The sequence below is a fragment of the Melospiza georgiana genome, chromosome 1 (genome assembly GCF_028018845.1).
Source record: "Melospiza georgiana isolate bMelGeo1 chromosome 1, bMelGeo1.pri, whole genome shotgun sequence".
Lineage (NCBI taxonomy): Eukaryota > Metazoa > Chordata > Aves > Passeriformes > Passerellidae > Melospiza > Melospiza georgiana.
This window is the reverse complement of record NC_080430.1, coordinates 6,139,429-6,161,928: the sequence shown is the minus strand read 5'-3', so window position 1 is coordinate 6,161,928 and position 22,500 is coordinate 6,139,429. Positions and strand designations below refer to the sequence as shown.

General features: G+C 42.6%; 1 protein-coding gene across 1 annotated transcript in view; it reads left to right on the top strand.

Moving 5' to 3' along the window:
• The window catches only part of ACVR2B (activin A receptor type 2B), a 107,205-nt gene extending 90,149 nt beyond the window's left edge, over positions 1 to 17,056 (top strand). The window contains exons 5-11 of the mRNA XM_058027997.1: positions 1,503 to 1,646; positions 2,712 to 2,855; positions 3,681 to 3,829; positions 7,764 to 7,878; positions 9,482 to 9,620; positions 11,874 to 12,004; positions 14,969 to 17,056. Of these exons, the coding sequence (XP_057883980.1) occupies positions 1,503 to 1,646; positions 2,712 to 2,855; positions 3,681 to 3,829; positions 7,764 to 7,878; positions 9,482 to 9,620; positions 11,874 to 12,004; positions 14,969 to 15,163 (1,017 nt within the window). The 3' untranslated portion in view covers positions 15,164 to 17,056. The remainder of the gene's footprint in view (positions 1 to 1,502; positions 1,647 to 2,711; positions 2,856 to 3,680; positions 3,830 to 7,763; positions 7,879 to 9,481; positions 9,621 to 11,873; positions 12,005 to 14,968) is intronic.
• Positions 17,057 to 22,500: the final 5,444 nt, after the last annotated feature.

The window sequence follows — 22,500 nt, the reverse complement described above, 5'->3', positions numbered from 1 at the left end:
ATGCCAACATCACCCAGAAGACGGAGGCCAAGAAGAAGAAGGAAAAAGGACAAGGCACGCCCAAATTCCTCCATCTTGGGACCCCGAGCCCCCATTCTAAAAACGTCAAAAATCTGTTTTTCACCCTGTGGTAAATTCACTATCATTCTACTTAAACTTTTTTGACTTGTAATTCTTCATATAAAGGTTGGTAATTGTTTTTTCCAAGGGCTAAATCAAAGGCACAGGGGTCCTGGGCTCTGTGCCAAGGTCTCTGAGCCCTCCAGGCAGGGGCTGGAGCCATCCAGAGCAGCCAGAGGAATTTCCTGGGTTCCAGCACTTCTCTGCTTTTTGAAGCTGGTAGCACAGTTGGCCTCCATGGAAGTGTCAGACTGATGAGTTTAGGTGGGGTTACCACCATGTCTGAGATAGCTGAGGGAGGGAATTAGACAGCCCTGCTTGGTGGCTGCTCTTCCTCCCAAACTCCCAAACCCATTGCCTGACTTCAGCCAACTTTGTAGAGCCTCAGAGATCTAAGAGATGATAAAGTTCCTGCCAGCTCTATGAGAGGAGGGGGAAGGTGCTTTCCCTGATGAAGCTCAGGTTTTATGAACCCTCAGAGAACAGGTGCAGGAGGCTTTGGGGTGGCCTTCCAGTACCTGAAGGGAGCCCAAAGGGGGACTTTTAAAAAGAGCATGTGGTGACAGGACTGTGGGAATGGGTTTAGATTGAAAGAGAACAGGTTTAGATTAGGTATTAGGAAAAAATTCTTCCCTGTGAAGGTGGTGAGGCCCTGGCACAGGGTGTCCAGAGAAGCTGCCCATCCCTGGCAGTGTTCAAGGCTGGATTGGATGGGGCTCTGGGCAACCTGGCCTGGTGGAACCTGTCCCTGCCCATAGCAGGAGGGTTGGAACTGGGTGATATTTAAGGCTCCCTTCCAACCCAATCCATTCTATAATACTGTGAACCTTTCCTATCTGAAAGCAGGTGGGACAGAGCTCCAACCCCACAGGGTCACACTGTTCTCCTGGACAAATGCAGAGTTTAAACAGATGTGATCTGTGTGATGCTGACAGAACTGTTCACTGCTCATGGCTGGGATGGCATGGAACATGCTAATGTAGGGAAGAGCACTGGGAGGTTTCAGATGGGTCACAAAGATCTAAAGGTTCCCACTTTTGGCAGGAGGTAGCCTTGAGGACATCAGTGCTTTACACCCAAAATAACTTTTGCTTTGAAAATACAGGAGAATTCAGGTTTCCCCCAGAGTATGTCAGGCTGTAGTGTCACAAAATGACACTTGGAGTTGTAGATTGTTTTATGTGTTCTACACCAAAACCCTACTCAAGCAAGACAGGGAATTTCAGGCTGTTCTTGCTGCAAACAGTGCACCTAAATAATTTCTATTAAATAAATGTTATTTCTTCACACTTCTTTCCTCATGTGCAGTATCTCGATTCCTCCCCTCCCTTTATTTTACAGCCCAGCTTCAGCTGGTGACCATGGTTTTTTCTCTTGTGCAGGATCCTGGCCCACCACCCCCTTCTCCCCTGGTTGGCCTAAAGCCCCTGCAGCTCTTGGAGATCAAGGCGAGGGGACGCTTTGGCTGCGTGTGGAAGGCTCAGCTGATGAACGACTATGTAGCAGTGAAAATCTTCCCCATTCAGGTAACAGGGACACTGCATTAGGTTCCTACTTGCCAGGGGCTTCCCCACCAGTGCTGAGATGCTCAAAGTGCCTGTAGAGATTATGGTTTTTGAGACATAACAAAGATGCATTTGGGCTCTTCTGCTGGGGGAAAAAGTTCAAGGACCCTTCCTTCCTACACTTCTCCCTGTGTTATCTCATTGCCAAATGCTTCCTGTAGTAGTGCTTGTTGCAAGAAGGGCAAAAACAAGCACATTCTGAAATCTACAGGCTATGTTAACTTCCCTGCAAATGCCCGTGTTGTTCAAGGGTGCAGCTGCAGTGCCCAGAGTGCACACAAAGGGCCAGAGCCCTGGCTTTGTGTCCTGCCTGGGTGGGTTGTAAATCTGGATCCAAACCTAGTGAGCATTTACAGCCTCCAAAGGCAGAGCCCTGGTGCTGTGAGAGCTGATTGTGCTGCAGTGTTTCTGTCAGCTCCTGTCTTCTGCTCTAGGAAACCTTTGAACGCTCCTGACTTGATTCTCTAGGAACTGCAGATGAAAAGAGTTAAGCAATCAAATGTCAAGTGAAACAAAAATTACAGAAAACATCTTTGTGCTCCTCTGCTGTCTCCTTCATTACTTTTTCACCTCATATTTGTTGTCAAAAGAGATCTGCACATCTTCTGTCCAAGCCAGCTGTGACCTACTAGTAAATATTCAATAGAGCCTAGATTAGATTTTGCAATTGCAGCAATTACACTGCAAGGCTGATCCTGGGTGCTGTTTGCTCAGGCTTTCTTCTTGCAAGTATCCTTAGGAAATCTTGAAAAATGTTATTTCTCAGTAAGGTTGAGTTTGGCTTCCTCTCCACTCCCCACACATGTCCTCTAGGAACAGCTGAGGATAATTTTGGAGAGGGGAGACTGAGGACAGCAACTTGTCTTTCTTCTTTAGGGAAAACAGCCTTTTTTTTGCAGGGATGCATCACATCCTAACACAGGAGCATGATTTTTAGAGTAGTGTGAGCAGCTCTGACTGCACTGAAGGAGCTGTTTGCTTTAAAGGGAAGCGTGATCTTTGATGGTGCCTTTCTCCCTGCTTCAGGATAAGCAATCTTGGCAGAGTGAGAGGGAGATTTTCAACACTCCTGGCATGAAGCATGAAAACCTTTTGCAATTTATCGCAGCAGAGAAAAGGGGGACAAACCTGGAGACAGAGCTCTGGCTGATCACAGCTTTCCACGACAAGGTAATGTATCATTGCATGTACATTTTGGGAAGGCAGAGAGGGAGGTACAGCAGGATTATAATCTCTGTAATTCCCCCAGTGTGTTCCTGGTGGGCCATGATTCTGTGATAGCAAAGTGCTCCTGCTCCCCTGATTCAAATGCCCTTCCTTTAGTTTTCTGAGCTTTCCCACACAAATAAAGGATTAATAAAAGTGGAATTTAGGAAGGGAGAGAGGCACAAAAGGTCACAGCTCACATCTGTAGTGGTCACCATCTCTTGATGTGCATAGATGAGCTTCATGGGAGATTTCACAGATCCAGCTTGCCCCTTGCAGATGGGCTCCATGTTTGCTTTTGGGGCTTGGGGCACATCTCCCCCTTCATGGATTACTTTAGTTATAAACCATGACTAACACTTAAAACAAACGTGCAGATCTGGGGTTGAGCCAGCAGTGTTATCCTCCTGGTAAATCCAAGGTCTTCTTGAGTCAATCATTGCTCAGCCAGCTGATACAATGCTTCATCTTGCATGGAAGGCTTTCCCCTTGCTGAGGTTGGATGAATTGCTTTGGTTAAAGATGATTTTTTTCCCTTCCTTACCTCCCTCCCTTTCTCTGGCAGATAAGTAGACATCAGGAGGTCTGTGCTGTCAAGGGCTGAAAACTCATGGACACTTCTGATTTTTATTTTTTCTTTTTGCTTTCATTAGTGATTCCACCCCCCCCACCCCCCCCCCCCATTAAATCAAGGCTCAGATTTTTCAAGCACTCTCTAAACTGATGAGTTGGCACATCTGTCACATAGAGGGGTCTGTGATTAAGAACTGACAATGTCCTGTTCTGCAGGGTTCTCTGACAGATTACCTGAAGGGCAACATCATCAGCTGGAATGAGCTCTGCCACGTTGCAGAAACAATGGCCCGTGGCTTGTCCTACCTTCATGAAGATGTCCCCTGGTGCAAAGGTGAAGGACACAAACCTGCCATAGCACACAGGTAAGGCCTCTTTTGTTGACACTGTCTTTGAAGTGATGCTGTTGAATGGAGGAGGAAGTTGTGCTCTTAGGAAGTAAAGGCTTTTCAACCCATCAAATCCTGTGCTAGGACAAGAATTTTTTTCAAACATGTATGCTGAGGGGCAAATAAGTGTCTTGTCTGTAGAATAGCACAGTTGGTAATGGTTGATGGTGAATGTCCAAAGAGTAGGGGTTTCCCTCTTCCATCAACTCTTCCCTTGTGGTGGAAAGGGAATTCTGCTGCTGCAGAGCCACTCTTTGAAAGGACTTGGCTTGGTTATATCATCACATTATGATCTGTGTATTTCTATGCCTATGTCACAGACATCTTTTATGAAAAATCCTTTCCTTAGGATTTTCCTCCTGAGAAGCTGGAGGCCTCAGGAACAAAATGTAAACATTGATTATCTGTTGCTGTGGAATGCAACAGGTGCATTTGTGATTGCCCCATGTTGGTTGTTTCTAATTAATGGCAAATCACAGTCAGCTGGCTCAGACAGAGAGCCCCGAGACCCAAGCCTTTGTTATCATTCCTTCTTTTTCTATTCTTAGCTAGCCTGCTGAGGAAATCCTTTCTTCTATTCTTTTAGTATCGTTTTAATGTAATATATATAATAAAATAATAAATCAAGCCTTCTGAAACATGGAGTCAGATCCTCATCTCTTCCCTCAACCTGAGACCCCTGTGAACACGGTCACAATGGCTGTACCAGGAGCTGGACCCTATTTTTCCCTGATTTGGACTGATAACTCCACTGTGTCTTTCCACAGAGCCTTTGATCATTAGGTAAAAAATGGAGAAACAGTGGAAATGCAGAAAATGGCTCCTAGTTACTTTTCCCTGTAGTTTTATAAGGCCCAAATTGTACCAAGATGCTTATAAGAGACACCACAGCAGGTGCCACCCTGCCCTGGGACCTCCTGGCACTCTCTTCAACCCCCCTGGGTGGCAGTGCAGAGGGGACAGCAAGAAAGCAGCTGGGTTAAACCATCCTCATGCTTCAGCCCTTCTCCAGAGTCCCACACTGCTTGCCCTAGATTAAAGCATCTCTTCTGAGTGCTTTGCTGTGGCAGGGCAGGATGGGGGAGATTTCCAGAAGGGATTTACAGGCTGTAATCCGTGGCCATACTCCCCCCACCACCCACTGCATTTCATCTAGGAGGGACTTAAACCCCTCGTCCAGCTGCAGCAATTTGTACCTGATCTAGCAGGCCTGGCTTCATGTATGGCAAGATAATCCCTGTTTTTGCAGGGGTATCCCTGCCCCCCAAAACACCCCACCTCCCCAAACCTGAAAGTTTTGGAGAGCTGGGGGCTTTTGAAAGAACCTGCAGCTGCCTTTGTGCTGCTCCTGGAGCTGACCCCTGTGTCCCTGACATTTGTCCCTGTAGAATAAAGGCAGTGGTTTATAGATGAAAATTCCTGAGGGTGGGGAACAGAGGAAGGCTATAGAAAGGCTTTAAAGCAACAGATCGTGCTCATTAGTGTCCCTGTCCATTTAGCTGATGATAAAAGCTGTAGAATGCAGCATTTGTGTGAATTTAGCACATACCTAGTGGAGGAGGGGTTTCAGGACACAAGGGATTTCCCTCGGATTATCCTTTTAATTTTATTTTTGAAAGAAAACACTAAATGCATTTTAAATCTGGGGAGGGGGGCGTGGGGGCTGTTTTTGAATGGCTTCCCACGGTGCACATGGATGGAGATGCTGGGGTTGCCAGGTGGGACTCCCCAGTCACTGCTGGGCAGGGGTTCAGCCAACTCCTCTCTGGCCCCCGGCACCACAAGGAGGATTAAGGTTATGGAATCACTTGTTGGTGCAAAAGTGCCCCCACGTGGAAGCTGCAAATAAAATCTCCAGTGTCTCAATCGAATTAACTCACCCATTACTCATAGTCTGCTTGTTCTGTATTCCCTAGTTTGAAGTGCTATATGGAAAAAAAAATTTAAAAATTCTTCCTTTCACGGCACTTTTCTTTGGCAGTGACCATTTTAGGATGGTCTAATGCATATGGGAAATCTACTTGGCATGGCTTGGATTAAGTCCCTCTCCCTAGCCTGGGTACATTTGCATTGCAGCTCAGACTTGCCAGTTCAAGGTGGTTTGTGAAAGGAAGGAAGGAAAGCATGGAAAAATGGGGAAATGTATGGAAATGGGGGGAAAAATGGAATTGCAAAGGGAAATCCCTGCATGGTGTATCAAGATGTAGGAGTTAACTGTTGCATGCCTGAAGGGCACTGCAGATGAGGAGTAGCAGCACATGCTCACACAGTAATGCTGGTTTACATCGTTTCACCTTGGAACCACATGGTTCAGGCAGATTGTCTGATAATTTCTGTGTGGTCCTCATCGAGCCACTGCTTTGTAAAAATCTCATGCACAATCTGTACCATCCTGAGGGCATAATCCCCTAAAGCTGAACGAGCAAAGGCGTTTATCCATGTCATTAGATGATGGCTGTTTCCTAAGCCTGTGGGGAAACTGCCGTGGCATGGAAGCAGGCAGTCCCTGGGATGCCAGATAGAGGGAAATGCAGTTTTTCTGTGTAATGGAGGGGTTCCAATGTTTGAGAGGCTCTGCAAAGCTGTACTCAGTCCCTAGAGCTGATGGAAGCTGGTTTCTGCTGGGGTTCACTGGCTGCACAGTGCCCTCCAACTTCACACCCACTTCCCCCATCTTAATCCTCAAGCCAGAAATGCCCATCACACTGTGTTCAGCTTAGAGAGGATAAACCCTCTCTTCTGATATTTTAAGCTCAGAATCAGGGGCTGGGTGATTTTTGCTTGCAGTGCTTTGAGCTGATGCTCTGGCATGTGAGGCTGCAGGGAGCAGCCCCTTCTCTATGGTCCAGCAGTTTCTCTCTTCACAAAGATTTTTGACAGGTCTCTCTAGTGCAGAACAATTGTATCTGCCCTCATTAATTATTTTGTGCAGGCCTGCAATGTCCTGCAATCAGCAGGGTCACCGAGTGAATTGATGATAGGGAAGTTATAATGCTGAGCATACAGGACAATTGCCATCTGCTGTCTAAGGTCTGTAATTTAATTAGATTGCCAAACATTCCTTTTCAGATGAAAATGCAGGAAGCCCAGGGAACAGGGCTCGACTGGTTTGGCATCTCAGTGTGATCTTCCTCCACCCCCAATCCTTCCCAGGCCCTGCAGATTTACCTGAGCTGCCCTGAAATGATCCTGCTGCAGCACAGCACGGACACAAATGTCCCCTTCAAGCACAGAGCCACCATCTCTACTGCAAATTCTTACACCTGCCTGTCAGCTGCCTGCTCTGACCCTGACAGCGTGTCTGTGTGGCCTCACCCCCTTCCCTGCCTGCTTCCCAACCCTCTGAATTCTCCAGGGAAGATCAATCCAGCAATTACAGCAGAAGGCTGATGGATGACTGTGGCAAAAGTCTGTTGAAGCATGTAGTCAGAGTGGGGAGAGTCTCACCAGCATCTGCTGATTTCCAGAAAGATCTGATTTTGTAGATAGGAGCAAACATCCTTACCAGGATAAAGAGTAATGAACTCCCTTAACCTGCCTTGGTTTGTTCTTGGGAATGGGAAGGGCCCAGAAGCTGGGAGTCCAGAGCTGGTGCTTGGAGAAAGAAATGGTCCCTTCTATACAGCTTGCTCTAATTAAAAGAGCCCCTTCAGACCAGATTTTATTTTGAGATTAATTCACTGTGGAGTTTGGCTGACTGTGCTGGTCAGCTCAGGGCTGCTTGGTCATGTTCTGGGGACAAGGGCAGTGAGGAGCAGCCGAGTTTGCAGCACTGGCCATGCTGAGGCTCTGGGGAAGAAAGGAGCTGATTTACTGGGAGCTGCTGAGCCTATAGACAATGTGTGTGCTGCAGTGTGATTTACACACATGCCATGATAAACCCTTCCCTTACTTCTTGCCTTGTCCATAGGGACTTCAAGAGTAAAAATGTCTTGCTGAAGAATGACCTGACAGCTGTGCTAGCTGATTTTGGACTGGCTGTACGGTTTGAACCTGGAAAACCTCCAGGGGACACTCATGGACAGGTAATCATTACCTTTAACTTTAAAAAAAGTTGGCCTTGCCATAGTTTCTCTGGAGTGAGGGCTGGTTTGTGTAGATGCATTTAATTCTCTTTGAGATATGTATTTTTTCCATGACATAAATTCTGGGAGCTGCTGTAACCTGAGTTGAGTGGGGAGGGTGCTCAAACTTTCTGATTGCAGAAAGTGCAGGTGAGGTCCCTCCAGCTCTGGGGTCAGGTGGCTTCCTCCTTCAGACACATTGTCTCTATTGTTTTGGTATAAATATCCATAGAATCACAGAATACCATGTTGGGAGGGACTCAAGGATCATCTGGCCCAGCCTTTCTTGACCAAAGCAAGGCAAGACAGCCCAGCTGAATCTTAGAAGTGTTTAGTTTTGGAGTCTGCTGCACCCAGCACTTCTCTAGGCCATAACATAAATATTAAAGCTCCTAAATATTAACACTGATACCACAACACTAGTATTAATAATCCAAAAATTATTGATTTAATTTTAAGAATTCAGCCAGCCTGGCTGCTTGGGTGACCTTTGGCACAGCTGGCTGTGCACTGTGTAAACAATATACTACAATTTTATGGGTTCATAATTTTCTGCCTTTTTGTTGCAGCAAGCAGCCCCTCATTCTGCTCCCATGCCAGGACAGCAAGTCCATCATCCTCTCCTTGTGCCTCCAATGCTTTCTGAATTCCCATCTCCAGTGTAGTTTCCCTTTTTTACCTTTATCTCAGAAGGAATGAACACTCTTCTGGGTTACCCTTACTCAGCTTTGCTCATTTTTGTCACCGTTTTTTAACTTTTCCAGTATTTTGCATATCATTCCATGGTTTCACTCTACCTCCACTGCCTCAGCAAAAAGAGATGAGAATTTCCTTAAAGAAAATTATTAAAAGTGTTTAAATTCTCAAGAAAGCTGTTTTTTTCTTTGCTGTCCTGTTTACTCTCCTGCCTTATAAGCTATACTAACCATAACAATGGAGGCACTACGGGCCTATTACCTCAAAACAAGAGCAGATCTTTTCCAAACCATGGCAAGCCAGAGTTCATGTTTTATTATTCTGTGAATGCAGGAGACTTGTTTTATCTAGGGCTGTAAAAACAACACCTTTTCCTACCATTTCAGGATATATAATTTTTTCCCTTTTCTGTTTTTTTGATTCTGTTTTTGTTTATTTGAGGAGTTGTTTGTTTGGATTTGGAGTTTTTTGTTGAGAGTTTTTATTTTGGATGAAAGAGGACTGAACTTTTCAAGCCAGACTTGACCTCAGGGTGTTCTGTGTGTCTCCAATGACATAATTTCATGCAGGGTGTTCTGCCAGAGCAACTGTGTGCACTGAATGAGTATCACACATGTAGCCTTGCACTTTGGCTCCCTCCTTTATGTTGCTTATCTGGACTGGAGTGATCTTAATGAGAATCAGTGTCAGAAGAAACAGCTCCCCTATGCTTGTTTTTTTGAGCAAGGTGCTCCTTTAGCAGCAGTGGCCTCCAGGCTAATGAAACCAGCTGTCACAGGCTAATGAATCCAGCTGTCACTCACCTCCACCCAGGAGAGGCTGAGGGGCCCAAATGCAATGTGGCTTGAGCTGTGGTTTTTCTCTCCAGGTGGGAACAAGGAGGTACATGGCTCCTGAAGTGTTGGAGGGAGCAATCAACTTCCAACGAGACGCCTTCCTGAGGATAGACATGTATGCAATGGGACTGGTGTTGTGGGAGCTAGTCTCCAGGTGTAGAGCAGTTGATGGTAAGAATAAAGACTTATTCCCTAGGGAGGATTCTGTTTCAATGTGGTTTAGTTGGCCAGAGAATTTATCTATCTCTGTTTAAAGAAAAAAAAAAAGATCAATGGTATATTTTTATTAAAAGCGGCCAACCTGTTTTTCCTTTGTTTTATAACATAAAGTGTTGCTCTCTGTATATTATAACCTTTGTAAGTGCTCCAACCTCAAAGTACTTTTTACTATGTTGGTTACCTTGCAAATTGCTGAGAATTCAGAGGGAGAAGGTGATCCCTACAGGATGGGTATCCTTTCCTCCTGAGCCTGCCCTGTGCTGCTCTCAGTGGCACTCCACATTTCTGCCTGTGACCAGGGCATGCCTTGGGCCCCTGAGAAGAGCCACACAGCCAGCTTGGCTGGCACCTGCCTTATGCAGGGCAGTGGGGTAGCCTGAATGGAAAGCACCTTATAGCAGGAACACAGTGCTGGAAGGAGCTTCCTGGGTCAACAAGACCATTTCCCTGCTGTCATAAGTCATTAGTTATTGATCTTTTGCTGATCAAGCCCTCTCTCAGCAGTGGGCTAGGTTTGTTGTTTCATTTACAGCTTTGGAGGGTCTCACTTTCTTCCAAAGGATCTAAAAGTTTGAACTTCATGGTGTCTCTTTTCTCCTTTTTTGTCCTCCTAACATGATGCTGTGAAGTGGGCCATCTTTTCTGTCCAATCAGCACATCTGTCCTTTAGTGACCCTTGCCATGTCCAGGGCAGGGAAGCAGTCACATCATTGTAATAGCTCCAAGGCTGCTTCCTCCAACTTTTTTCTTCTTGTATAAATATGGGTGCTCTGAACTGAAAATCAAGTTCGTTAAACAACAGCATCTTGCCTAGACTTGAAATGTTTTTGTTAGCATTACAGTGGGACTGAGGAGTGTGATTATAATTAAAATGTCTCCCATAAGTGTGTGGTAACAGAAATGTTCAGTCTAATGAGGTAAAATTCTGGAGGAGCAGAGAGCTGGGAGCACAGTAGGGTAAAACAATGGTACACAAATCATTCATGTAGGAATTGCCCTTCTCTGTTGAGGTGCCCCAAATATCCACTTTCATTTTTCCTGTCATGTTTATGACAGTCCAGGCAGCTGAGATAGCTCAGGTGCCCTTTGGGATGATGGGAAATTACACTGAGCCTCATCTGCACTTCAGCTCAGAAGTGATGCTGTGTAAACAGCACATTTAGCTTGCAGCTCTCCACAGCCTGGGTTCCTCTTGGAGGAAAAGGAAAGTCATAAGTGACTCTGATTGGAGCAAGTCTTTCAGTTTGGTATAGTGACTGCCACTGAGTGAACAAGAATAATGATAAGCCACTTCAGTGATTTCATTCTTTACAGTAAACATTGTGCTGTTGGTGTCACAATTCATGAGCAGATGAAGTGGTCAGCTCTTTTATTTTAATCTGGAATGACCCTTTTGAGGTATCTCTGCTCTGAAAAGAGGTAATTTTTTGGTACTGAGAAACCCTAAGTGATGCCATGGAGCACCCTGAGAAGCCCATCAGTTAAGCTGGGCTGCTCTTTGTGAGAGAGCATCTACACATTGCCAAAAGCCAAATGATGTTTCAATAAGCACAAGTTGCTGCTATCATCCAGCATCTGCACTGATACTCATAACAGTTGTCTCATTCCTGTGGCCCTGGGCAGTTCACAGCCATAACTGGTATAAGTAAAGCACTCAGAAATCATTTTCCACTTAGGAGCCAGTACTTGGGACAAGTGCATCTGGCTCCAGTGGTTCAGGGCTGAGTCAAACCTATGAACAAACCAGATCACAAAGCAAGAAATTATGTGTTGTATATACTTGACCTTGTTAGTCAGTGCTAAAATGAAATTATGCTCATGCTGAAATCTTTCTCTAGGTTATTGTGTGTTGAATTGTTGTGTTAAAATGTAGGGAGGATGAGCTGATCTGCTCTTTATATTAAATAAACCATGGATTACCTGGCAAACTTCCTCAAGGAAAGGGTGAGATCTGGAGGCCTGGCTGAGGGTTTGGATTTGTAACTCAGCGAGGTGGAAAATGCACGGCCAGACAAGCAGCAGGGACAGCAGAAACCATTGTGCAGGAGGAATGTAAATCACATTTGTCTGCAGTGACATGTGAACGTCAGCCTTTGTTGCTGTAGGTTGAGGTTGCTCCAGAGCTGCAGCTCACTCATGCATGGGGACACCGTGGCTCTGCTGAGGCCATTCCTGCCCTAACCTGATTCTCTGTGTGCCCTGCAGGTCCAGTGGATGAATACATGCTGCCTTTTGAAGAAGAAATAGGTCAGCACCCATCCCTGGAGGACCTGCAAGAAGTGGTGGTTCACAAGAAGATGCGCCCCGTGTTCAAGGATCACTGGCTAAAACATCCCGTACGTCCCTCCTGGTTTAACAGTGGAAAATATTTTCCTGTGTGATGGGAATGAGGGATTGGTTATGCATTCCCAGTGTTAGCCAGAGTCAGCTCTGGGGAATGAGGGCTTGCTCAACATCTTTGTGCTCCCTTTTCTTTTTATCTCTTGTTTTTAGAGACTAAACAAGCTGAATAATCAGCTAGTGCTGAATGTGGAGTGTGTGGTGCTTTAGCAGGGCTCCTTTAGTATGGTGAAAGAATGGAAAATAAAGTCCTTTCATTAGGAAAAAGAAAACCATCCATACCATTGGAGACAGACTCCTCACAAGCTAGATACCATGCAAGACTTGGAGCAGTTTATGGAGGAAAAATTAATTAGATGTGAAAGCAAGCAGACAATGAAGTAAAATGCAGTGTGGGTTTCCCAGAGGTAGTTCATTTCAGGCTCACGTTTTTAATAAAAGAGCTGATTTTCCTTAGATCAGGAAGATAAGAGATGATGACATCTCACTGGGCTTCAGTAAGAAGTCAAATGCCTCTGTTTTTCCCAAACTGCTACAGATTTTGCTAGACTCAGGTGTACTAACTCATTTCCCAGAAGTTAGGGAGAGCTGTGGATTGTTAAAAAAAAGTGTTCCACTTCAAATGAGGGTTCAAATAAGAGCTGTGTTCTTCAAATGCCATTGAATTCAGTTTTTTTGGGGATATTGAGGAAGTGATTGCAAACAAAGCAAATGGTTTCATAGGAACTGATACAGTGCTGCCACTCTCACAGTTTCATCATGGGAATCTTAATATTTTTTGTCTTTTAAAGCTTCACCTGCTGAATCTTGGGATTTATTTTGATATTTAAAAAAGCACTTTTGGGCCGGAATGCGACCAAGCCTTAGAAAGCAGATGCTTAAAAAGAACCATGAAAACACATATTTAAAGTAATTTTTGAAGCTTATCTCATGGTAATTGGCATACTGTGGAAAAAATAATTGTAGGGGATTTTTAGAGCATTGGCTGTGTTGAGTGGATCTCTCCACCCACTGACAAGGTGGTGCCCATGATGCCTTAAAGATATAGAAATAAAACAACACGCTTTTGAGACAATATTAGCATAGGAAGTAATATAAAAACTGGTCTTTGATTGGAGGCCTCCAGGGGCAGATGTGGAAAAATGCCCACCCCACATAGGGCAAATATATCTTTATAAGTTTAGCTGATTAGCATAATTTACAAGAATCTCCAATTAGAAACACAGGTGATGAGGTAGTTCCTCCTCTTGGTCCAACCTTTTCTGGAGCCTCCCATTGGTAACAGCTGTACTTCATTTATGAAAAAGTGTCTTGGGAGGGTAGCTCGTCCTTGGTTCTCAAGAAAACACAAGGTAGGACAGGAGCCTTTGGAATGTGTTTTGTCTTTCTGCATATCAGGGTAGGAAAAGTGCTCGAGCTAGCCTGGAGCTATATAATTATATATAAGTAACATTTTTGGCCTCAATTCTATGCCATAAGTCTGCACAATGCCATTGTCAATCTGTTCAAACTATCTGCTTATGAATCCTGCATGATCCTCATGGTAGAGTTGAAAGCCTGATCTTTCACCTGTTAATATTTTCACATTCGTCCTTAAGTTTGACAAATTTTGTACTGTAAAGTTGACTTAAGTACAGTTTGATGTCAATTCTTGTGGAAAGAGCTTTCTGCATGTAACATTGCCACTGTCAATCTGTTCCAACTATCTGCTTAGGAATTTTGTGTGATGCTCATGATAGGGCAGGTGACATTGCTCATGAATTCTGTGTGATCCTCATGATAGGGCAGGTGACATTGCTTATGAATTCTGTGTGATCCTCATGATAGGGCAGGTGACATTGCTTATGAATTCTGTGTGATCCTCATGATAGGGCAGTGACATTGCTTATGAATTCTGCAGATCATCACGATAGGACAGGTGACATTGCTCATGAATTCTGTGTGATCCTCATGATAGGGCAGGTGACATTGCTTATGAATTCTGTGTGATCCTCATGATAGGGCAGTGACATTGCTTATGAATTCTGCATGATGCTCATGGTAGGGCAGGTGACATTGCTTATGAATTCTGTGTGATCCTCATGATAGGACAAGTGACATTGCTTATGAATTCTGTGTGATGGTCATGATAGGACAGGTGATATTGCTCATGAATTCTGTGTGATCCTCATGATAGGGCAGGTGACATTGCTTATGAATTCTGCATGGTGCTCATGGTAGGGCAGGTGACATTGCTTATGAATTCTGTGTGATGCTCACAATAGGACAGGTGACATTGCTCATGAATTCTGCAGGATGCTCCCGATAGGGCAGGTGATGTTGTTTATGAGTTCTGCAGGATGCTTACAATAGGGCAGGTGACATTGCTTATGAATTCTGTGTGATGCTCCTGATAGGGCAGGTGATGTTGTTTATGGATTCTGCAGATCATCATGATAGGACAGTGACATTGCTTATAAATTCTGCATGATGCTCATGATAGGGCAGGTGACATTGCTTGTGAATTCTGTGTGATGCTCACGGTAGGGCAGGTGATGTTGTTTATGAATTCTGCATGATCCTCATGATAGGGCAGGTGATGTTGCTTATGGATTTTGCAGATCATCATGATAGGACAGTGACATTGCTTATAAATTCTGCATGATGCTCATGATAGGGCAGGTGACATTGCTTATGAGTTCTGGAGGATCATCACGATAGGACAGTGACATTGCTCATGAATTCTACATGATCCTTACAATAGGGCAGGTGACCTTGCTCATGAAATCTCCATGATGCTCATGGTAGGGCAGGTGACATTGCTTGTGAATTCTGTGTGATGCTCATGGTAGGGCAGGTGACACTGTTTATGAATTCTGTGTGATGCTCACGGTAGGGCAGGTGACGTTATTTATGAATTCTGCGTGGTTCTCGTGGTAGGGCAGGTGACTGAAGGTGTTTTCTGGCTGTTGTGTCCGCAGGGCCTGGCGCAGCTCTGCGTGACCATCGAAGAGTGCTGGGACCACGACGCGGAGGCGCGGCTCTCGGCCGGCTGCGTCGAGGAGCGCATCGCGCAGATCCGCAAATCCGTCAACGGCACTACCTCGGACTGCCTCGTCTCCATCGTGACGTCCGTCACCAACGTGGACTTGCCACCCAAAGAGTCTAGTATCTGAGTGCTGGGTCCTGGTTCACTTTTGTCTTTCCAGACTCAGCGGATTTAAAAACAAACAAACAAACAAAAAAACGACAAGGAAAAGAGTTTAAAGGAAAAAAAAAGTACAAAAAAAACAAAATCACAAAAATTCAACAAACCCATGAATGCAGCTGCTATTTTATCTTGACTTTTTATTATTATTGTTATTATTATTATTATATTTTTTTTTGATTGGATCAATTTTACCAGCACATTGCTCTACTGTATTAAAAAAAATGGACATTTCAGCAAGCATTCAGGTGCCGACTAATGAATGCAGAAAAGGTGCAGGTACCTCAGAACCTCAACAAACTCACTTCAGTTGTTTTTATTTTATTCAGTTTTCTGGGTTTCTCTTGATCAGTTTGTCTTCTGAGCGGAGCATCTGTGACATAAAGGAAAACCACCTACCACCTTCGAAAACGCAATGCTGCAAACTGTGGAGGAAACTTAAGACTGTTATGTAAAGAATACACCTTCCTCAAAAGCATTTTTTCCCCATGTTGGTTTTGGGTTCAGTTCCTTTTTTATTTTTTTTTAATATTTTTTTTTTTTTTTGGAAGTGAGCTTCAGAAAAAAACAGCAGATGTGTCTTTTACGGATCTAACGGGTGTCATTGTAACATGGGAAAAAAAAAAAGTAACTGGGCAGAGAATGTTAATTCTTGATGGTATAATTGAAGGGGGGAGTGTAGAATAGGGGTGGGGAGAGTGACGTTGGACTTGGCAGCATTTGGGGAAACATCATTTGCTATGGAGCTACTTCTCAGGTAACCATTAGAGGAGGGGAAGGACATTTCTGGGCAGAGTATTTACGGCTGCAGCGTATGGAGAAAGCGGAGTTAAAGAGGCAGTGGTTGGAAGACCGGCACTTGTTTCTTCCTCCAGAGTCTGGGGTTGGGTGGTAAAAGAACAAAACAGGACTATAACTTCTATTTTTCAGTTCCAGGTAGTAGTAGGAAGGATGCTTTCAATGTCATCAGGACAGGTGGGGAAGTGTGATTTCAGAAGCACTTTGGTAAAATACTGGAAGATGAGAAAATTTTTGCATCTCATTTGAAGCGTGAGTCAGCTGAGAGAATTTGGCCTTGGGTTGATTATCTTTCAGCCCAAGCTAATGGCGCAGATGGTGGAAAGAGGAAAAGGGTGAAAGCTGGTTATATAAATTCTTTTTCTTTATTAATTTGGGACTGGGGGAGTGAATGGTGGCAGCTGGCTCCTGTAGCATCTGAGAGCTGCCTGGCTGCAGGGAGCTGAGGCAGCTCAGCAGCAGTGATTCCCACAGCACCTCTCCCACTGGTTTCTTTGACGCTGCTTTCTCCTTACTCTGTGATGAAACTCTTTTGTCTTAAAGTGGTGCATATTCAAAAATACCGTTACTCTTATTATGCCATAAACTCGCTCTAGTCAGTGAATGTTCCTAATGCTGCTGATTCAACATTGAAATATTTTTTTAATTTGCAAAACATGCAATGTTTAAAAAAAGAAAAAACTTAAAAAAAAAAAAAACCAAACACAAAACATACACACACACGTTACGTGGCTTCCGAGGTTTAAACTGAAAAAAAAATTAAAAACTTCATGACCACAGACCACCTCAAACCAGAAATACCTCAGAATTTTCTACTTGTATGAGTTTTATTATATATTTTGTTAGTTGTGTTGTCTTGTAGTAAGTATATTTTAATGTAAGTTGGCTTTTATGACAAGGGAGTTTTAAAAAAATTAAAAAAAGAAAAAAAGTTCCAAAATCTTTTAGGAAGTGCTACCATTTTTTTGTTGTTTTGTTTAATAAAGCACCATTGTAAATAACTGTATACAGTTGTGGAATAACTGCCTATATAAGGTACCTGGGCATTATTCACTCTTATTTGTGAAGGCTGTTTCCATTCTATGTTGGTTTTTTTTTTTTTTTTTTTTGGTCTGTTTTAGTGAAAGGACAGTACATCTTTTTATCTTTCCTTTTTCTTTCCTTTTTCTTTTCTTTTTCTTTTCTTTTTTAAATTTTTTTCTTTTTTTTTACTTTGAATATAACATGAATTTTGTGTCTTGCTAGACTGACAAAGTTATGTCCATTGGATGGCCAGATCTAAATTTTTCTTTGTGTTAAGCCAAAATGCAGTCCTAAACTAATCACCCTGTAATGGAAATGTAAAAAGTCTGTATTATATATAAATGAATTGGACTTCTCTCCACTGCCAAATTATCAGTGTGCACCCTTGCACAGATATAATTTATTAAGCAAAAGAAACTGCTAATTGGAGAAAATATTAAAAAAAAATTGAAATATATTTCTTGAAAAGTATAGCTTTAAAACCTAGAGGTCACAAATGAGGACATGGTCCTTTATCTTGAAGAGACATTAAGAGAATTGCCTTAATTTGTCTATCTGAATAAAGTCTTAACCTATTCTTTCAAGTTACTGAATGTATATTGCATATTAGTATGTACACACATGTAACTGTGTTTCCGTGTGTAGGTTTGAAAGTTTCTGTTTCTTGATGTGCTTCTGTTAAGAAAACCTTGACAAAACCAGACAGAACGATCCCATTTAGACCCAGCCAATGTCCCTGGTGGCCATTGACACCTTTGGGCCTGATGCTGCAACAAACCTATGCTTAGCATTGAGGGTGTAGGTAGCTCTTCTGGTGTCATGACATTAGGCACTCACTTAATGTTAAGTGTGGTTGTAAATGTTTGCAGGATTGGTATTTTTCATGTTTAATACATTTCTGCACTGAGATTTATATGAAAATGTGATTATGTCTTAGAAGTGAAGTGATGTAAGGGTTGGGGTGGAGCGTAGAGCAGTTAATGAGTGAATACTTGTTTTGAGGTGGGCTGGCTCCCTTTCCCCAGGGAATGGGGGCCAGTTCCTATTGCTGCAGAAAGAAAAAAAGCTGTACTGTCTTTTAACTGTTAATATCTGTTCGCTCTTCTGGATTTTTTCCTTCAGCGTTACGTATTATAGCTAAAACAGGCTCATTACAGCAGTTGCTTTTTTATCCTGATTTCTTTAAAAAGCTTTAAAGTATTTATTGAAAGTGCCATATTATTTTAATAGCCTATTAAACAGTGTCTGAAATCTCTTTTGAGAAAGCATGAACACAAATTCTCACATGTAGCTTATCTTACTGCGGGGAACTGCACGACCCTGTACAAACCTTGACCGAATGTTGATTGTAAAGTGTTACATCTTCCTGGTGCAATGGTTCCTTATAGATCATCTTGTCAGCAGGATTCAGAAGCTGATTGGAAAAGAATTTCCAAATTGGGTGTGTGCTGGATAACAAGTTTTATATGTGTGTAGGTACGTGTGTCTTGCTATTGCAGCATAGAAGGAAATCCTGAACTTTTAATGTGTACCAATTTGGATAAAGCTGTTTCTTAAACTGGTATTTATTTATTTTATTAACAAAGACAAGCTCTGATTAACTTGTTGGTCGTTCAACAGTTGAGCTGTCAAGCAAGTAGTTTTCTCACCTCTAATCCATTTGAACTCTCATTGACAACATGATTTTGGTTCTGTCTGGTACTGCAGAGGCTTTTTCCAAGTCAGGAATTGGGCACATCCATAGGTGTAGCTGTAATAAGCAACAGAAGCTCTTTTCCTTTTAACCCTCCCTTGAATAAGATGGTGACAACACCTCTTACTTTACTTCCCAAGTGCTGAATTTCACTTCCCATTCAGACTTAGAGGAAGCAGCTCTTCAAAAATTTGGCTGAATTTTATTGGTCACCTCCCTCCCTCCTATGGAAGTTCATAGGTGAATATTAACACTGAGTATACTGAGTAAAAATTCTCCTTGATTTTAAGAGCTAGGATTCTCCATCTCTCTGGTGGAACTCCCTTTTATGAATTTATTGCACTGGCTGGGATGGTTTCCTAGATGCAGAAAATTTGACTCTGCATTTTAAACTGGAAATACCACAGGAACTAAAACTGGAGTGTTTTTTTGAGATAGTAGAACTGTTACTTACTGATGAAATTTCATTAATACAGCAAGGCTGGAAATTGTATATGGCTTATATTGAAATATACATGCATTTTATAAGAGATGGCTATAAACCATCCTAACCATCAGTTAAGTAGTACAAGGCCTATTCATTATAATTAGGGATTTTAGCTGGTCCTGATCATTAAGAAATCTCTATTTAAAACAAAAGTAACTCACTTTTTATTCTGCTGAAATTCTCCTACAGGATATCTTTATGTGCTAGACAGTTACACCTATGGAAGTGCAGAGGTCTTTGTTTTGAAGAGAAGGTCTGTGAGTGCCCCCCAGTAACTCCCCTGTGTTTTCCTTGGGTCTCCTGACTCCCTGCTGCTCCCACTTGAAGTCAGTGGTTTCAGTGGAAGCAGACATTTCCAGGCTCGCTGGGTCAGGCCTGGCTGTTAGGAATCCTGATCCCCTCAACATTGCAGTGCTGAAATGTTTTATTCCTCTTGTACGACTTTCTAGGCAGAGTGTCAGAGCTTGCCCTGTTTTGCAGGGAAAAATTCTGGTTTCACTTAGCATGGAAGGAACTTGTACTGCAGAGGAAGGTGCTGGGTGATAAGGTGTGACAGTGCTGTTGTTGCAGTCCTCTTCAAGCCACACTCTGCTTGGGAAGTTGCTAAGCAGGGAGTGTCCCACAAACTTTTGTCACTTTCACATACAGGATATTGTTTGGTAACATTGTAAATAAAATAGACTATATAATAGAGGAAAATAAGGACATTTTGACTTTTTTACTTTTGGAAATATATATATATATTTTAGTTACATATACAAACAAAAATTCTACATTGTGTGAGAATTCTTTTATACCACAAATTATTTTTGTAATGTCTAATATGTTTCTGCAGGGAAAAGGGAGAAAGGTCTGTGTATGCACAGCAAATAAAGAAATTATATATATATAATGTTTAAATTAAGTGTGCACTACATCAAAGTCTAGAGGATAGAACAAGTGTAGCCTGAAAACAGTTTGAGGAGCAAGTTTGGATGTACTTGGACATGCTTTGAGGACAGCACTGAGTATATGTTTAGGTTATCTTGCATGTCACATCCCTTCTGCTAAAGATGCTTATTGCTTTTCTATGGCCATCTTCAGTTAACCCAGGAGGAGTTTTTTCACGTGTTCATGCGAGTAGCCGTGTGTGGGCAGTGTCTTTTGGCATATGCTGTGGTGCTGCAGTGAGTTGTGAAGTCAGGGTGTTGAGAATTTACCGAGGCCAAACAGCCGGGCTGATCCCGCTCGCTGCCGTATCCGCTCACAGCAGCTGTGTCTGCTGCACTGACAGGATGATCTGTAAGGAGCTGTTGCCAGTGGAATCCTGATAAAACCAGTTCCTAGAAATTCCTTCTCTCTGAAGTGACACAACTAATCAGGCTTCACCAGAACACACAGCTATGTGCTCTGCGCTCCCAAAATCAGATTTAATAGTCTGTGTTGGAGGCACTAAAGAATAAGAGCACTGTCATGTCCAAAGTCCTACTAAAAGAAAGAGCTTCCCAAATCTGTGTAAGCAGTCTGAGGTATTCTAAAAAGGGGGGAGCCAGGGGGATGTAACTTAATTTTCCATTGGACTTAAAATTCACTCCAGTCTTTTTAATCCTCCCAGCCATGATAGCACAGTGTCAGTGGGTGAGAGGTACTGAAAAAAGCTTTAAACCAAACAACACATGGCACTGCCTTGGAGCTGGTTTGACAGTGTGCCTTTTGCAATTAGTGCTCACTAATTCAAGCAGACTCCTGCAATTGCTGAGTCCCTCTGCTGTGTTCTGGTGAAGTCCCAGTCCTGTGGAAACCAGCAGGAGAGTTTCCATCCAACCCTGTGTGACCATGAGTGTGTGTGTGTTCCTGGAACACTATCTAAGCACACCTGGTCCCTTGTTTACATGAGACTTCCTTTTCCATGCCTCGTTTTAGGGTGATGCTCAGTTCCCTGACTGAAGTAGTAGCCTATGGACTAAGCAGCAATGCTTTTTGTCAGGACACTTCCACAGAAAGAGATCATACTTGTGTTATGTCCATCCAGCTGTTCTGAAATGTAATGCTATTCTGTTGTGCCTTTATTTTTCCATGTAAAAGCAACTGCTGTAAGCTTTCTTTTTCTTTTACTAGTTTAATTTTTTTATCTCTGTCTGAAAAAAAACACTTTTCATTCATTGCCCAGCTGTCATTTCTGGATGCAGTCTGTGATCCAGGTATTTCAAGAACCAATTACCTCAAACCTCATGTTAAACAGTGTTGCTATCTGGATTCTCCTTGATACTACAATATTGTAACATACACAAACAGGAACCTTGCTCTATATGGGTGTTTATATGTATGTATCATAATATATATGATATATATATGTAAATGGAAAGTGATCCCCAAGGACTGAAGGAAAAAAGCAAAACTTATTTTGTATTCCAACATTGAAACCAAAAGGGCTTTTCTGAAGCTCTATAATGGCATTGTGCTGGATATCTACAAAGAAAAAGTGTTTTCTGAAAAGTGCTTCCTTTATTAGACTTTTATTTCAGTATTTTAATGGGGCAGAGGATGTGAATAAAACCCAATTTCTGCATTTTTGGCCCATTTTGAAGCAGAAGCCTCTTAGTCTTTCCAGTTGTTAAAAGAAACAAAAACTCAGCTTATAACATTCCAATAAGGTTGGTATTGCAAAACTCAAACATGTTCTAGGAAAATTCCATAGCTTCTGTTTTTGTGACAAAGAAGGCCATACTTCATTCAGTTTCCAGTGTTTTGAGAAACTGAAGTTTAACCAGTAACCATCCTAGTCAATTAAAATCCTAATTCAGTAGTCAATGGCATCTCTGCATTGCCACGCCTGTTAAAACACCAAAATAAACTCCAAAATAAAAAAAATTGAAACCAAAAATCCAGCCATGATAGAGGAGGAGGAGATTGGAGCATCTCAGCTTTGGAAAGTGGACTTGGCAACTTTGTGGATAACAAAAAATATGTTGGCAAGACCTAGAACTTGTCTGGCCTTTTCCTTTTCCAAATACCAACTCATAAAATCAGACCTTCAACTACAACAACTTCTTAATGGTACTTTGCTGAAGAGAATTATGTTCAGGCTATATTTTTGGAGGAAAAAATGAAAGTGGGACCATTTTTAAAATGACCATTTTATTTTATGTGTTGCCCTCCCAAAAGTCTGGTTTTTTTAAAAAAATGTATCCTGGTAGTTGATACAACATTAGTCTGTATTTTACTTGGACAGCATAGTAGCTTTCCTGTAGCTTTCCAAATACTAATAAATTTACCATTACTAGTAATTCATTTAATTACTGGTAATGAATGGACAGTAATGAAT